Source organism: Lates calcarifer, linkage group LG4, assembly GCF_001640805.2.
Source record: "Lates calcarifer isolate ASB-BC8 linkage group LG4, TLL_Latcal_v3, whole genome shotgun sequence".
Lineage (NCBI taxonomy): Eukaryota > Metazoa > Chordata > Actinopteri > Centropomidae > Lates > Lates calcarifer.
In genome coordinates this window covers 1,438,531-1,454,605 of record NC_066836.1, presented here as the reverse complement: position 1 = coordinate 1,454,605, position 16,075 = coordinate 1,438,531, and the positions used below count along the sequence as shown (strand labels likewise).

General features: G+C 39.5%; 2 protein-coding genes across 2 annotated transcripts; one reads left to right on the top strand and one right to left on the bottom strand.

Annotated features, from left to right (window-relative positions):
- The first annotated feature begins 72 nt into the window (after positions 1–72).
- LOC108882446 (uncharacterized) lies at positions 73–16,001 on the top strand. The gene is made up of 5 exons (XM_018674940.2): positions 73–162; positions 11,195–11,268; positions 11,763–11,864; positions 11,989–12,078; positions 13,392–16,001. The coding sequence occupies exon 5, from the start codon at positions 13,559–13,561 to the stop codon at positions 15,242–15,244; it is 1,686 nt and encodes a 561-aa protein (XP_018530456.1). The 5' UTR covers positions 73–162; positions 11,195–11,268; positions 11,763–11,864; positions 11,989–12,078; positions 13,392–13,558; the 3' UTR covers positions 15,245–16,001.
- On the bottom strand, positions 399–9,547 carry LOC108882444 (uncharacterized). Its single transcript, XM_018674934.2, has 3 exons — positions 9,506–9,547; positions 8,236–8,342; positions 399–5,015 (listed from the first exon to the last, which is right to left on the bottom strand). Exons 2-3 carry the CDS (start codon positions 8,333–8,335, stop codon positions 1,300–1,302), a joined length of 3,816 nt encoding a protein of 1,271 aa, XP_018530450.1. The 5' UTR covers positions 8,336–8,342; positions 9,506–9,547; the 3' UTR covers positions 399–1,299.
- Positions 16,002–16,075: the final 74 nt, after the last annotated feature.

Genomic DNA, 16,075 nt, shown 5'->3' with positions numbered 1-16,075 from the left:
TATACTACTTTGATGTATTTTCCATGTTTATAGAGGAGGAACTGTCTCTCTGACCATCTCTGTCTGACGTTGTGTTTAACTGTTTATCTTCTTATTGTCCTGCAGGTGTTTTGATTCTTGATCCAGGTGAACTATTTGATGAATTCATTCTTCACTTCACTGGTAAGTGCTGTTGAACAGCTGTGTTTTTTTAAATGCACTTAGAAGTTTTGTCATTAGACACATTTACACTAAGTGGTGGACGTAGTTTTCAGGTCTTTTAGTACCAATCCAAAATGTGAAAGTTCTATATTACAAATAAAATAATAATAAGAGAAGTATTAGCAGCTTCATGTAGGTAAAGTATCAGTAGTAAGGTAGTGACAGCTCAGAGGAGTCAGACATTCAGACAGACTGACTGTCATTCATGTAGGTTTATTTGCACCAACAGTACAGACAAACTGAGTCGTCTCAGGACCAGCTGTTTCACTGAGCTGTAATTACTGCTGATCAGCAGTTTGCATATACACATAACAGATCATTCTCAGTTTTAACTACATTCATTTTCCACTTTGATAAAATATAGAAACTATAGGCAGAAACCTAAATATTCAGGCTCCAAGGTTTAAAGCTTTAAAGTTCATCATGGGATCTATGAACCTGTGATGAGCATTTTTCACTCATGTTTTAGAAGACAAATAACCAGCAGATAAATCAATGATGAAAATAATCAGCACGAAAATCAATGAAAATGTTACTGTTGAGTGTTGATATCAACATCTTATTAGAAACTAAAAGACAGAACAGAATCTTCCTAAAAATGTCTTAAAGTTTGCTGAGTATAACTGATTATTATATTACTACTGTAGGTGCAGTATACAGGTACTAAATAGTTTCAATAACAAAATTATGGCACTTCATGAGTCAAACAAACATAGATAAACAGTTTACTGAATGTAAGAAAACATTCAGATCATTCTCTTTCACCACGTGGTTGCTGATTATTAAAAACAAATTATTTAACAAGAGATAACGACAGAAGTTTTTTCAGCATTCACCATGTTACCCTGAAGTGTGAGTGCGTGCTCACACCAGCTGTAGCATGTTTCCATACAAATCATCATCTTACAATAGCAGTATAAATGCTAAAAGGCTAATAGTAATATTAGCATTAGCATATATCTTTTATCTTGTTAATTGTGAGCATATTATAATGCTCATATTATTGATATGATATTAGCATGACCTAGCAGAACTTTAAAGATTATCTTTCATCATCATCACTGTGGCAGCTGCTAGTGTGGCTTTTTGCTGTACCTGTTAATTATTATATCCAAAGAAATTTCCAATTTTCTGAACCCAACCTTTCTTTTCTTTCCTCTTCTGTCTTTCTTCAGACAATTCCTCCTCTGTTTTTGTAAGTTTATCTCTTCTGGTGACCTTGGAGATTATTTCTGCTCTGTCTCTCATTGCCTCCAAGGACTGGATTCGAGCCTGGTAACCCTCTTTGGCTTCAGACTTTTCTCCTTCAATCAGCATGTCAATGTACTCTGGAGTGGTCAGAGGGTTAGGCCTCAGGGCGATCTCTTGCAGACGAGTTATACAGTGAGCTGACTGATCCATGAGGGACACTATCATGTCTTGAAGGTGCACAATCTCTTCCTCTTGTCTCTCAATCAATTCCTGAACTGTCATCTTTTCTTTTGTAGCTTTTTCATACTTGTCTTTTAACTCTTGCAGAGTCAGCTTCTCTCTCACTTTAACATACTCCCAGCTGTATGTCTGGTTGAAATGCACATTCCAGATGCATTTTCCAGGGCAGACGGTGCACTTCCCTGTCCCATCCATTGATGCGCAGCTGGCTTTTTGATTATCATCTGCTATTGCACATGGATAATGGCATGTTATTGAACATTTCTGGCAGTTGGTTATGTACTCTCCTTTCTTTGTGAGCTGTTTTTTGACAGGCTTTATAACATCCACCTCAATCTCAAAGTTTTCATTTGAGGTCATGACTGTTTCATGCTCTTTGATCTTTTCTTTGGTTGTCTTAATTTCTTCAAGCTTTGCTAATCCAGCTCTAACTTGTGGCTGTAAACCTTCAACAGCCGTTTCAAGCTGCTTTCGTTCTTTTAGAACCTCTCTGGTCATGAGCAAACTTTTTGTTGTCATTTTACGCAAAGCAGTGAAGAACTTCTCCATACTTTTAGCACCCATGTTCCAAAACATCTCATCAAAGTTGTCATCATCATCTTCTGAATCCTCATCACAGGTCCTGTCACTGATGCATCTGTTGTCTGCAAACAATGCAGAGTTGTTGAATTTGAAGTGAACTGGAAGCCCCAGGTCGTTTTTTGGACATGGAACTCCAGAGACATTAATTGCCTCCAGAACCGGTGGCTGCTTGCCATCTGCAAAAGTCACCAGCATCTCAATGTTCTCTGCCACATCTTTGCCAAAAATAGAGAGCACAGAGTCAAACACATAGCGTTGTGTTGCAGTCAGTCGAGCAAGAGAGGCCTGAGTAACAAAACACACTGCGTCAATCTCACTGACTCCATTAACTGAGGTGAAAAGCCTCCTGATTTGTTCTGTGATCTCCTTGTCTCTTCCTACTCCTCTGGTATCCCCAAACCCTGGTGTGTCCACAACAGTCAGGGAGATGGGGATTTTAAACCCTTCTTGGTAGTTGATTTTGTACACAGTGACTTCAGAGGTCTGGCTTTCAGCTTGTGATTTTGACTGATCCTCAACAATTAATTTAAACCTGAAGTTGTCCTTCCACTCTACACCAACAATGTAGTTGATCATTCCATTGATGAGGGTGGTCTTTCCTGATCCAGTCGCTCCAAGAAGCATGATAGTATGATTCTGCCTCATGCTTTCTTTGCCAAAGTGGAACTTCCTGCATCCATCTATGTCCATATCTTCTTCTTCCAGTGGCAGTTTGTAAAGTGAGGGGGATTCACAGTGTATCCTCTTGCTAATATGTTTCAGATATTCTGCAAGGCGAGCAAACTCACGTCTTCTTGTGCAGACATTAACAGTGATTTCCTTGCTTCTTCCAGCTACACCACAACCACATCTGACCCTGACAACATATTCAGTCTCTGACTGGAGTCCTGAAATTATCACCTTTTCAGCTCTCGACAACATCTGTTTCCATTGGAGATCTTCTTCTTTCACCTTATCGTCTCTTTGGGCGTACTCCACGATGTAGCTCAAAACCTGGACGTCTGGTCCAACCTCAGAAGGTTTCTCCCAGCTAACTGATACCTCAGCTGACTGTGGTTCAACTTGAGGTTTTCCAGGAGGGCTGCAAGGCAGTGTTTTAATGGAACCACTGACTTGATTGGATGGTCCAACACCTACTGAGGTCACTGCTCTGCATCTGAACACATACTCTGTGTTAGGACTCAGATCACTCACTGTGACTTCTTCAGTCTTTGACTCTGTCTTCTGTTGCCATCCATCCTCTCCACTGACACAGGACTCAACACAGTAGGAGGTGATGTTCTCTGCTCCAAATCTGGGTGGAGAAATCTTCAGTGTCACACTGTTGTGGTTTATGTCTCTTACTGTGACAGTTTCAGGCTTTGAAGGTGGTTCAAAGTTCTCACTGACAGAAAATCCGTCTTTATAAAGGTGGATGCTTGAACCTTTCTGTTTCTCATCTGTCAAACCCACTGTCAGGAACTTTATGTTCTTGTTCTCCTTGTTGGCCTCAGCATAGTCAATGAACAGCTTTGTTTTACTCAGCAGTGTATCATGTACTTCATTTGAAAGGTACCACTGTTCCCTCTCTACATCATGAGTATATGGATCTTGAGGGTCGTCTGGTTTGGTTGCTCCTCTTAAGTAGTTTGATAAAGCTGAGAGGTACGGTTCAGCACTTCCCAGTGAGGTGAACACAAAACACACAGCATGCTCTGCACTGAGAATTTCCTTGTACAAATGACTCTGAGATGGGATGATCTCTGTGTTTTTCATCTTGTTGGTGAAAGACATTACTGTGTAGATTTCTCTCTCTTTACAGTCCATCCACTCGTTCAGGCTTTTGTTGTTGAAAGGAGAAGAACGTCTCTTCATCAGTATCTCTGTGAGCACAGCCTCCTCTTCACCTCCTCCTCGGATTGATGGAAGCTTCTTTGCCAAGTTTTGTTGAAACTCCAGTCTGAACTCAGAGCACATTTCTTTAAAACGTTTAAGTTTGTTGCCAATCTGTGGGAACTGCTGTGCAGTGGTTGTTCTCATTGCATCGTTGCACCTCATTTCCAGCTCACTGAAGTCCTCCAGGACACTCTGTGCCTCCTGAACTAATCTTGTACTTATCTGACGAACAAGTTGAGCGGCAGAAGAATCTAAAACTGTCAGGGGCAACAGCCAGACCTTCATTGGTACAGCATTTTCTCCATTGGCTCCCAGTAATGTTGGCAGGCTCTGGTAGACTTGTACTGCATCCTGAAAGGATGTTGGAGGTTTCTGAAGAGAAAAGTCTCCATAGAATCTGCAGGAGAATTTCTCAGCATTTGCTCTGTCCTTGTCTTCCATTTTCAGGGAACCTTCACCCTCTATAGAGAGGAGTGGGATCTTCTTGATCATCACTTTCAAGTTCCCCTGAATGTCTTGATGATCTTCCTTTTCTGACACCTCACGGTCAAAGACAAAGAAAGCTTGTGCCCCATAAAGAACAGCTGTGACTACATGTGTTGCTATTCCCTGATCAAAAACGTACGGATGTTTCACGTTGCCTCTTCCAAGATGATTCATTGACAGTTCCTGGACATGTGTGGTAGCCTTGTACTTCAGTGTAACCCTGGCCTGATTTTTGGATGTCTTATGATCATTCAGGTATTTGGCTGATCCTTCCACTTCTACCAGTCCACCCAAGAAACTTGCCTTCAGTGATGCTTCAACATTAAGTGCTGAAGATTTGTCCTCAATTGATTCAGATGCAACTATCTCAAAGGCACTATTAGGTTGTGGCCTTTCTCTTAAATCGTTTTTCAGGTCATTATGGTCCCACAGTGTCATTCCTACCAAAGAGAAGAGAAGAGAAGTTAAACTGCCTTTTATTGCAGTAAGAGGCAGACACAGAAATACTAAGACTGAAAGCAACAAAACTCTCTGACTCCCTTCTTTTTTCTAAGAAACACTCTGTATCATATTGAAAGTAAAATCTTGCTTCCTCTGATCCTTCCTTAAAGATGTTGCTAATCTGTTGCAGAAAAAAACAATACTTACATTAAATTATGCAGAAAATGTACTGGACTTGCTAACTCTAGGCACTAGAGTCTGACCGATGCATTGGCAGGCCAATTCACGCTAATGGCTAATGGCAAATGGCAAATAAACTGGTATCAGCATTTATAACAGCCAATAACTAACAAGATATTAAAGTAATGGAAAGCCAAAAATATTGTTGGTGAGGTGTAGCAGCACAGGCAGGGAGGATCCAAGGCGGTAGCAGGTGGCAGGTACACAGGGAAACACACACACGTTGACATAAGCAGACAATCTGACAAGAAGCTGGTGGCATTGGCTGATTTAAGTGCTGGCTGTGGGTGGGTGGACATCTGTCCACCATATAACTCCTAGCTACTGTCTCACCATCACATTTCAAAACAGCTGGCTAGAACTGGTAACATTGGAGAGACTGTTAGACCAGGGGAAAAACACCACAAATAAATGACAATGAAACTAAATCAGATTCTTGGACACACAGAAAACTCACGCTCCCGTCTGCCTCAACTAGTTCAATGGTCATACAAATAATCTCCCCCAACGTCTTTTCTATTTTCTGTGTCGCTGTAATTTCAGTAGAAATAACTGTTGTTCCAACATTTAGTTCCAACTCCCACATGACGTACCCCCTAATGTTCTGGCAGTTTCATTGCAAGTATGAATGCTCACAAGGGCGGAGGCCACTTGTGTTTGCTCTGAGTCGATCCTATACAGGAGTATAAACCAAGCTTAAGATGAGGCCAGATCTGCATTCTTAGTACAGACATTATGGCGGAGGCGAAGCAACTACCCGCTAGACATAATTTGGCTCAGCTTCTGCTAACTTGAATGTGTCAAAGCCAGGGTTGCCGACTTTGGGTACCTGGCTGGAGTAAGATTTTGATGCCGGGGGCTTAATCGCATGAATGCGCACTAAATCACGGGCACATATTTGAACTCAATTCACCATCATGGTTAAAAAAGTATGCAGGTGCTAACACTCGAAAGGAGCAGGACCTTAGGTCTAAGATTTAAGGATATAGCCTCACTATACCACCCTGGGATTCCACTTAGGCAAATACTCACAACTTTTCAATATTAGACATACACTAAGCTAATAACAGGCACAAAGTTTGATTCACATGCACTCTCTCTCTCTGGTCAGTGGGGAAGAGATATGGAAATTTAATTAGCTAACTGAACACAAGTGTAGACATTGACCTATTACACAAAAATCATAACAAATTACTAAATTAAGTTTGAAATAAAAATGTGGATGTAAGTGTGGTAAACAGCAATCTTTGCTAGCAAAAGTTCTAATAAAAAACACAGCTGGCTAGCAATTTTGGCTATTTGGGGAATCTATGGTGGATGGTATTGTGAGCTAGCCAGTTTACCTGTGATAGTCTAATTTCTTTCCCCTTTACCTTCTTAAAGTGCCTCAATAAATTCGTCATCTTGAATAACAAAGTTTCTAAGTAATTCCTGAAAACATTCATAGTCGCTAGCTAAGTTGCATAGAAAAACCGCGTACCATTGCATTTGTAAGGGGTTCGTTAATGAATTAATCCATAATGGATATCTGTCATGGTCACTTTCCTTCAGCCAGGTTAGATGGGAGTGTGACTGGCTTGCTTGAACACCCTCTGGGGGTCTCAGCTGCTTAATGTTAAGTATTTGCAAGTCATGCAGCAGCTCCCGCCCTACTCTGCTGTGATTGGCTAGTCCTCGTCAGCTGTGAGCATGAGCAGCTGTCTATCAATACGGTAGCTAACCAACCAAAATACAATCGCCAGTTTATCTGAGGCCTGTATGAAGCAAGTTCAACATACCCAGGATATCTTTTCGTTGTCTGGCTTCATTAAACCTCAACAACCACACAAACATCAGACCTGTTTTGTCAGATTATAGCAGGGGGGTGGGGGTGGTGTTGTTGTGCAGATGTCTGTTATGTCATTGTCCAGTGGAAGTTGTTTCTCAGATATTTGCCATTTAACATTACTTTAGTATTGCTTAAATTTAGTGTTTATTAAGTTCTAGTTCTTAACTTACTCCAACATTAGTAGTATTCTTACAATTTTCTCTTGTTTTTATTGTTTGCACATTGATATCTAAGTAAGTATGTAATAGCCTAATTTATTTTCTGCTGATCTTGGGCTTGGCCCACTTTATGTATTTATTCATTTTCTGTTTTATTTTCTGACATGTATAGGATTGTTGTTTTCCTTGTATTATAATTCTATCAGTTATCTTGCTTGAGTGGTTCAACTTATGATGTTTAATTTTAATATGAGAGGTTATCATGACTGTGAGGTGTAATAGATTGTGGCATCTTCATGGGTCATCTAAGGGATTAGGAATCTCTCCATCATAGTTTGGCAAACTAGGGGCCCCCAAACAGCACATTGCAAAGCCAGAAACTGCAGAGAGGAGAGGAGAGAGTTATACTATTCTACTGAATAACAGGTGGTAGTAACACGCCTAGATATCTTGCAATGCACCAACAAAGCAGGAAAGAATGTGGATTGTAAGCTTGTAAACACAAACGTAAACAATAATGGATCTAGAGCACTTAAAAAAAATCTGTTTCACTAATGTTTTATGAAGGAAACACACACATCTGTTAGACCTCAAGAGTACACACTGTGCATTTTAGTGAGTAAATCTAAATGTAAACAAAACGTTTCTTTACGAGGAACCTTAGTGACGGGAAAGGTCCTGTAACTGAGCTAAAAACAGGTTAAGTTTTCACTGGTCGTTGTGTTGGACACTTCATGAATGTAAACATTTCTCAGGTCAGTAAGGTTGTAGGGTTGTAAGGTATTCTGCACTTTTAGGGGGCAAGTAGAGAACAGTTGTTATTGATCATTGTCATTGTCTCTGGGTCTTACAGACATGCTTCTTGTTTTTACTATCACTGGGAGAGATGTTCAAATCTATCTCAAATCTATTCTCATCAGTTCCCAATCTGAATATTTATTTTTTATGTTTTGGTGTGGTTCAGTATCAGTAACTGAATGCATGATCCCTTACCAGGGATGAGTGAGTCTGAGCGGCAGTCATACAGCATCCCAAGGCTAAAAGGCCGGCCAAGTGCTGCCACCTCTAACGGTCTGCTGACTTCAACATCCATTCTTGATCTAGAGTTGAAAAAACAGACAGTTTATCCAAATTGTTAGTCTTCTGTCACTTTGTGTCAAGTCTGGACCAACATTTGCTTTTCAGCAAAAGATAAAGTATCATGGTTAATTGGCAATGTAGAAACTCCATGATGTTTAACCAGAAACATGACTACACATCACTACCAGACTCCATTAACAAAAACAGGGATTTTACAGAGCAGAACACAGGAGCTGCTGGAATACCACTGCCTCCATCTGTTAGTGTGTCTGTGTTACTGTGTGACTTTCAGTGGTGGAAGAAGTAATCAGATACTTTATGTAAGTAAAAGTACCACATAGTAACACAAACAAACTGTCTCTGTAGGAATCCTATCATAGTGTTGTCAGACACTGAGAATAACAATCTGAGTCTGTCAGTGACAAAAACAAGAACTTTAGTGGACGGACTTTGACATGGTCAGTTGTTCAATGGATTACATTGCAGCAGCTGTTGGTTGTGACTGGGTACACTGTCTGTGATCAGGACTGGACAGATTCCAAAGATTTTCAATCATTTACAGCCAAAAACATAAGAAAATAAGACCCAGGTTCAAAAATACCTGCTAATGGCAGCATGGTCACAATGATAATGTTAACATGATCATGTTTGGTTGAGTGTGTTAGCATACTAACATTTGCTGTTCACAAACATACATTACAGCTAAGGCTGATTGGAATTCCAGTTTTGCAGGTGTTGCAGGTTTAAATCAAATTTTACATCAAAGGAATATTAAGATTTTTTTCAGTCTGGACAAAAAAGTTGCATGGACTGACCAGCTAACACTGCTAATTCTGGAACAACACTTAATGTGGCTAAAAATGCAGCTTTATTTTACTCCTTTACCCTGCACAAACATCTGTCAGTTCAGTTAAATACTAAATAAAAATAAGTTATGAAGCAAAAGGTCAACTCCTAAACTTCTTTGATGAAATGATTCTGTTGTTTACTCTTCATCTACTTTTAAAGGAGGATTTATGGGACATTCTGTTACACACAGGATTCTTTATTAAGTATCATTTAAACCACATCATCAGACTTTGGTTAAACAACCAGAAACTACAGGACAAAGTTTACACAGCAAAGACACACAGCACAACTGGTGCCTGCAACACATCATAAAAGGGAGCATTAGTGTACTTACAGCTGAAGTGTGTGTGATCCTCTGAGGCAGAGCTGTAGGTTCAGACTTTATATCCTCTCTGAGGGAGAAACACCCTCACATGTTTATTCATTAGCAGGAGGCGGCACAGAGGAGAAACAGGCTGATTTCCCAGAAACAGTATGACCTGCAGAATAACTTTGTTTTTGTGTTGTGTTTAGTCAGCCTGCTGTGGAAAAGAATCTTATCTACAGTTATGAGTATTTTTCTTTCTCTTTCAAGTCTGCAGAGTAAGGCTTCTGAGAAATGGTCTCATTTATTGTTAAGTCAGGCAGCCTTATATCTACAACACTCCCTTATATACTTCCGCTTTTCTTGCTTGGTGCTGCCTACCACACATGACATGAATGTCACATAACTAATGTGGCACAAATGTGTAATATTTTAATGAAACCTAAACTCAGAAAAAAGATGTGCATTACATATCTTAAAATTTTTGGTAAGGATTAACCAAGTATTAACTAATTGGACACTACACGTTTGATTGATTCGTCCATGTCTGTCTTGTCTTTGAAACTTTTTTCATGCTTTGTCTCAAATTTGGCATACAACATTTTCGAAGCACAATGTGCACACAGCACGGTCCTTCTGATAAACAAACGCAGATTCTGTCCATGAGGGCTGGAATGCCTAAACTGGCGTCTGCTTTTTGGCTGGCGGGGGTTCGCCATCAGTGCGACTGCTGCTACTGCACTGTACTACTCATGGGGAAATTTGAGTAGCTCCCTGGGGGGCATTACCATGAGTCAAACTAAAGAAGATGCGCCGTGGCCAATGGCAGTTCAATAGTGGAGAGGACTCCTAAATATTTTCTATATATATAAAAACAGGGGTTGCAGACCATCGCCTGCATGCCAATGAAAATTCCTTGTTGTGCCACTGGTAGCACGTGGGCCTATGGCTGCTGACCCCTGCCTTAGTCCCTCTACCTTCTGCCTTGACACTCGGTCTTCAAGCTTCTTCAAAGATGTTTTTAACTGTACAGCATCAGGCGTACAACAGAGAATCCATCCTTTTTCCAAGAGACCTGAACACCAAAGTTATCAAACCATCCATCCATCCATCATCCAAACCACTTATTCATAGAGGTCGCAGGGGGAGAGACATAGACAAACAACTATTCACACTCACATTTATGCCTACAGGCAATTTAGAGTCAGAGAACATGCAAACATGCAAACTCACACAGAAAACTCAAACCCGGAACCTTCTCGCTGTGAGTCGACAGTGCTAACCACTGCACCACTGTGCCATCCAACTTAACCTCTTGTTTTTTATCTAGTCTGGATGCCTCAGTAATAAATAATTATAGGATCAGATCTAACCTTTGTTTTTTAGGACAGATCATTGAAAAGGTTGTTTTTCAACAAATGAAGGTTTTCTTGGCACAAAACATTTTCTTAATGTTTTTCAGTCTGGATCTTGATACTTGGTTCAAGTATTCTTGGACCTCAGTGTTGCATTCGACACAGTTGATGATAAGATACTGCTCTGTCTGTGGTACTGTGCTAAACTGGTTTAAATCATGAGAGCATTGAGTTTTATTGCAGTTATGATTAGGGTGTGCAAAAAACAACTTTTCTTTCACTTTCAAGATTACAAAGTAATTCTGAGAAATGGTCTCACGTACTGTAAAGTCATGAATCTGGTCTCTGTCCCTGTTTGTCCCAGCCCTGTGGTTTACACTGTATATAAAGGATCTACAGAGTAACTGAACTCATCCTCCTGATCAGAGTCAGACTGAGGTAAGCTGCTGAACTCACTGAGCTGTTAGTTTAACTCTGGCTATATGTTGTTTTGAATATTACATTGACATTAACAAAGCTGTGTGATTGTTAGTATTTCAAGTATACATGTTTCTCAGACATGTTCAGCAATACACTCTGCTCTAATTGATGATCAAATTTGAGTTTTGTTGAAATGTTTTAAATTTTTTTTGTTTTTTTACATTCTGCTCCACATAGTTGATTTTTAATGTAAAAAGAGGAATCACTTGAGTCTACTTATTGTTTGACAAAATATAACAATAATATAAATATAACAATAGAGTATTATTTCTTTTAGTGTGTCTCAGGTTTCCCATAGGAGGCTGACAGCTGGCAGTATTTTACTAAACTACACTTTATTTTCACATAAGCTCTTACTCAAAGTCATGCTAGATCATTACTGAGTACGTTACTATCTGTTAATAAAAGATTAACTTATATATAAAAAGAAAATCTGATGCCCTGTTTTACAGACTGATCAAATTTGCAGAAAACATCAAGGAAACGTCAGACTTTGGACACTGGACTTCCACAGTGACGTGTTCCTCTGCAGCACCTAACAGATGACCTTTAAGGTAAATGATCAATGGAGTAATGTTGATCATAATGATCATTAAGACAAATGAGGTATTTTAACAGAATTACTGAACCATAAACACAGCTGTTTTTTAAAGGCATGTTGCTCTGTTTTTATTTTAGGTGTTTGATTTAAATCCTCAGCAGCACTCTGAAACCACAACAGCTGCTGGATCCTAAACCCGACGACTGGACTGAGAGGAACCAACAAAGGTTTGTTGTAATTCATTCTTTACCATTTTTACCAGAGGAATCCGGATCCCTTATTCATCCTTAGTGGGAAATTGTTGCATTACAGTGCTCCATTTGTACAAATAAAGTAGAATAAAATAACATGATGATAAAATAAAAATAATAATATAACCCCATGTCAAAACACTGTATAGTTGATATTTAAATGACATTTACACTGAATTGTGCAGATTAAATTATTCACAGAATAGACATCATATGAGATTATTTTACATGTGTGGGAGAAAACCACCAATGATCAATCAGTTTACAGATTGATTGAAAAATCTGGATCACCTGCCATTATCTGTGGAAAGTGTATTTTATCATTTATCACCAGAGCAGCTGTTGCACTGCAAGTCACTGCAAGTAACACAGTGGTGCACTGTTATGGTTGCTGCAAGTGTGTGTTAGTAGGGGTGTAACGAGTCAATCAATACACGATTTAGTTTGATACTCAATACACGGCTCACGATTCGATACACTCACAATACATTTAAGGATATATGAAGAAAGTATGAAAACAACTTAATATCTTGGAATTCTTATTTATTTCTTCTTAGTGTAAACTGCAAAAATAAAATAAAATTCTCTCAAATCTCTTGGTGCCACAAAAACTCAGTCCTTATTGTAGCTAAATTCCAGTTCAGATGTAAAAATAAAATCTTTCTATTATTCTGCAGACAACAATGCACAAGAGAGGATACTGTGTTGGTGGTAATATAAATCAGTTTTTATCCCTTGGTACAATTACATTTCCATTTAGTACAACCAATATTCTTTTTGAATATAACGAGTATTTGTGTAACTATGGTATTTTACAGTGTTGCGTTGTGGATAGTTTAGCCTAATTATGTTGCTAAGCTAGTAAGTGTTGTTGGTCCCTGTATAGTGAGTTTTTCAGAGTGAATCAGCCCTAAAAGTCTTTGGTTAGTTCAGTTTGTGAAGCTGCTGTAACATGATCTGCTGTGACGAGTGAAAACGAGCTAACTGCGTCTCCTGATGTCTTTACTGCAGAAATGAAACGTGGAATAAACCTGTCAAACAGCCGAGAATTACAGCTGTTACAGATGATGAGTCTGAAAAATATTAACTGTTGACTCTCTACAGTCACTCAGTCCACTGATTAGTGTAAAGGATTACTTGAGGACACAGTGCTCACTTTATCAGTCACATCACGATACAGTTTTCACCTTCACAATGTGTATTGTCACGTTTTCTGAATCGCGATGCATCGTGTCACAGTGCATTGTTACACCCCTACTTATTACGTTTTTATATTTCAATATATGCAGATTCAGACCAGAGAGCACTTTGCAATAACAGAAGCAACACTCACATCAAGCTGGATGAACTTCTCTGATCACGAAGACAGAGCAGACAGATCAGAGACACTTCTTCAAAGGACCAGCCCAACTAATTTATCCTTAAATATTGTAGTGACTGATTACCTGCCTTCACCATGATTCATGCTGTCAGGTCAGTCATGATGAAATGTAGAGAAACAGAGCTAGACTACAGTAAACGACTCGCTGATGCTGTTAAAGAAAAAAGCAAACGTCTGGAACCTCAGAGAGAGCCTCTCCCTGTTTATAAAGTTCCCCTGATTGAAGAGAAAATCAATGTGGCTGGATGCAAACGTTTCAGGTTTGGGAAACAGTCCTTTAAACGTAATCGCACCATAATGGTTCTTGGAGCAACTGGTGCTGGAAAATCAACTCTCATCAATGGGATGATCAATTACATTCTGGGTGTTAAATGGGAGGATTCATATCGGTTTAAATTAGTTGATGAAGGTCAGTCAAAGTCTCAAGCTGAAAGCCAGACCTCTGAAGTCACTGTGTACAAACTCAACCATCAGAAAGGTTTTGAAATAGATCACTCACTGACCATTGTTGACACTCCAGGCTTTGGAGACACAAGAGGCATAGAAAGAGACAGAATGATCATAGAGCAGCTACGTAATCTCTTCTCTGCTCAGCTCGGTGTCACTGAAATTGATGCTGTGTGTTTCGTTGCTCAGGCTTCTTTAGCTCGACTCACACCAACACAGAAATATGTGTTTGATTCAGTGCTCTCAATCTTTGGCAAAGATGTGGCAGAAAACATCAGGGTTCTGGTGACATTTGCAGACGGCCAACGTCCTCCAGTTCTAGAGGCAATCAATGCTTCAGGTGTCCCATGTCCTAAAACAAAAGACGGACTGCCAGTTCACTTCAAGTTCAATAATTCAGCCTTGTTTGCTCAGAACACATCATCTGCAGCAGAGAGAGGGAGTGAGGATGATGAAGGTGAAGATGAAGATGAAAACTTTGATCTGATGTTCTGGAACATGGGCACAAAAAGCATGAAGAGGTTTTTTGCTGCTTTGAATAAAATAGAAACCAAGAGCTTGACAATGACAAAGGAGGTCCTCAGAGAGAGACAGCAGCTCGAGAATTCAGTTGAGAATTTGCAGAAGCAGGTTAAAGTTGGGTTAGCCAAGCTTGAGGAGATAAAAGAGACGAGTGAAAAACTTAAAGAGCACGAGGCAGAGATCAACAGGAATGAGAATTTTGAGTTTGAAGTCACTGTCAAAAAGCCTGTTCAGGTTGACATTTCTGGTTCTGGAGTTTTCCTCACCAACTGTCAGCAGTGTCATTTTACCTGTCATGATAATTGTGCCTATGCAAATGATGCAGATAAAATACACTGCTGTGCAATGGGATCTAACGGATACTGTACTCAGTGTCCAAGCAAGTGTCACTGGAGTGTACATTTTAATATGAAGTACAAATTTGAGTACAAGGAAGTTAAAGAAAAAAGAACAGTGAAAGAGCTGAAAGAAAAGTACCTTGAAGCCTCACAGGCTAAGAGACCTGTACAGGCACTGATTGACAGGCTGAAAGCTGAATATGATGATGTGCAGAATGAGGTGGTGAAACTGATGGAGATGTCTTCAAAGTGTCTGAACAGACTTAAAGAGATAGCACTGAAGCCAAATCCTCTGTCCACTCCAGAGTACATTGACATGCTCATTGAGGGAGAGAAGTCAGAGGCCAAACCAGGCTGGAACCAACGAGTTCAGTCCCTGACGGACATGAGAAAGCAAGCAGAGATCATGGCTAAAGTAGACAGAGGAGAGAAACTCCTCCAGAGTCCACAGTGACCTCCAGTGTCCTGATCAAAGAAAATCAAAGAGCAACTAAGAGAAAACTGATACCAGCAGCAACAACACTGACAGCAGTGAGACCCAGGACAAGAAAGACACTGATACCAAACAAGACAAGACTAACAAATTCACAGACACCTTTATTATATAGTCTTGCTTGTTTAACTTTGCCTTACAGTTCTTCATCAACCCTGTAATTAGTTAGCCATAAAGATACAACTTTTAACTTTTTTTTTAAACTTTTAATCAAATAACTGACATGAAAGATCTGATAGTGATGAAATGATGAATTCACAGTCAGTCAGCGCCAGTTCTGTTTTATTGGTTCCAGCTGTGATTAATGTGAGATTAATATTGTTCTGTCAAAGTAGACTGACTTACTGTCACAGTAACTACTGCTGATATAAAGCCATGATCACTACTACTCTAACTGTATGTTAGAGTATGTGTTGCTATGACAATATTTAGTTCTCTGCAGCTGTTACAAATTATATGTATTTTGCATGTTTTTGTTTGAGTTACACAAAAGTATATACCAATGAAGGTTTGATCAAATTACTCAACTGCAACCAGTTTACATTGTTCAGTACAAGCTGTCTTTAACACAGAGCTGACAGCATTTTACTTTTGTCTTTTTGATTGTATTTGGAAAACTGGACAGTAAACAGTGATGGGTAACACTTTAAATAATATTGTCTATTGAATTTCATTTTATTTTCCTGTGGTTTAATAAAGTAGCTCCAAATCCAATTTACCACTGCCTTCAGTGTTTCCTCTTTTTCTTTACTTTAGACCCTTTCAGGTCAGGCTAGCATCTCCTTTGTTAGA

Coding starts and splice junctions, on each gene's coding strand:
- LOC108882444 (XM_018674934.2), bottom strand. CDS start 8,335: ATGGATGTTGAAGTCAGCAGACCGTTAGAGGTGGCAGCACTTGGCCGG. Junction 5,016..8,235: donor CTCAGACTCACTCATCCCTG/GTAAGGGATCAT, acceptor TCTCTTTGGTAG/GAATGACACTGTGGGACCAT.
- LOC108882446 (XM_018674940.2), top strand. CDS start 13,559: ATGATTCATGCTGTCAGGTCAGTCATGATGAAATGTAGAGAAACAGAG.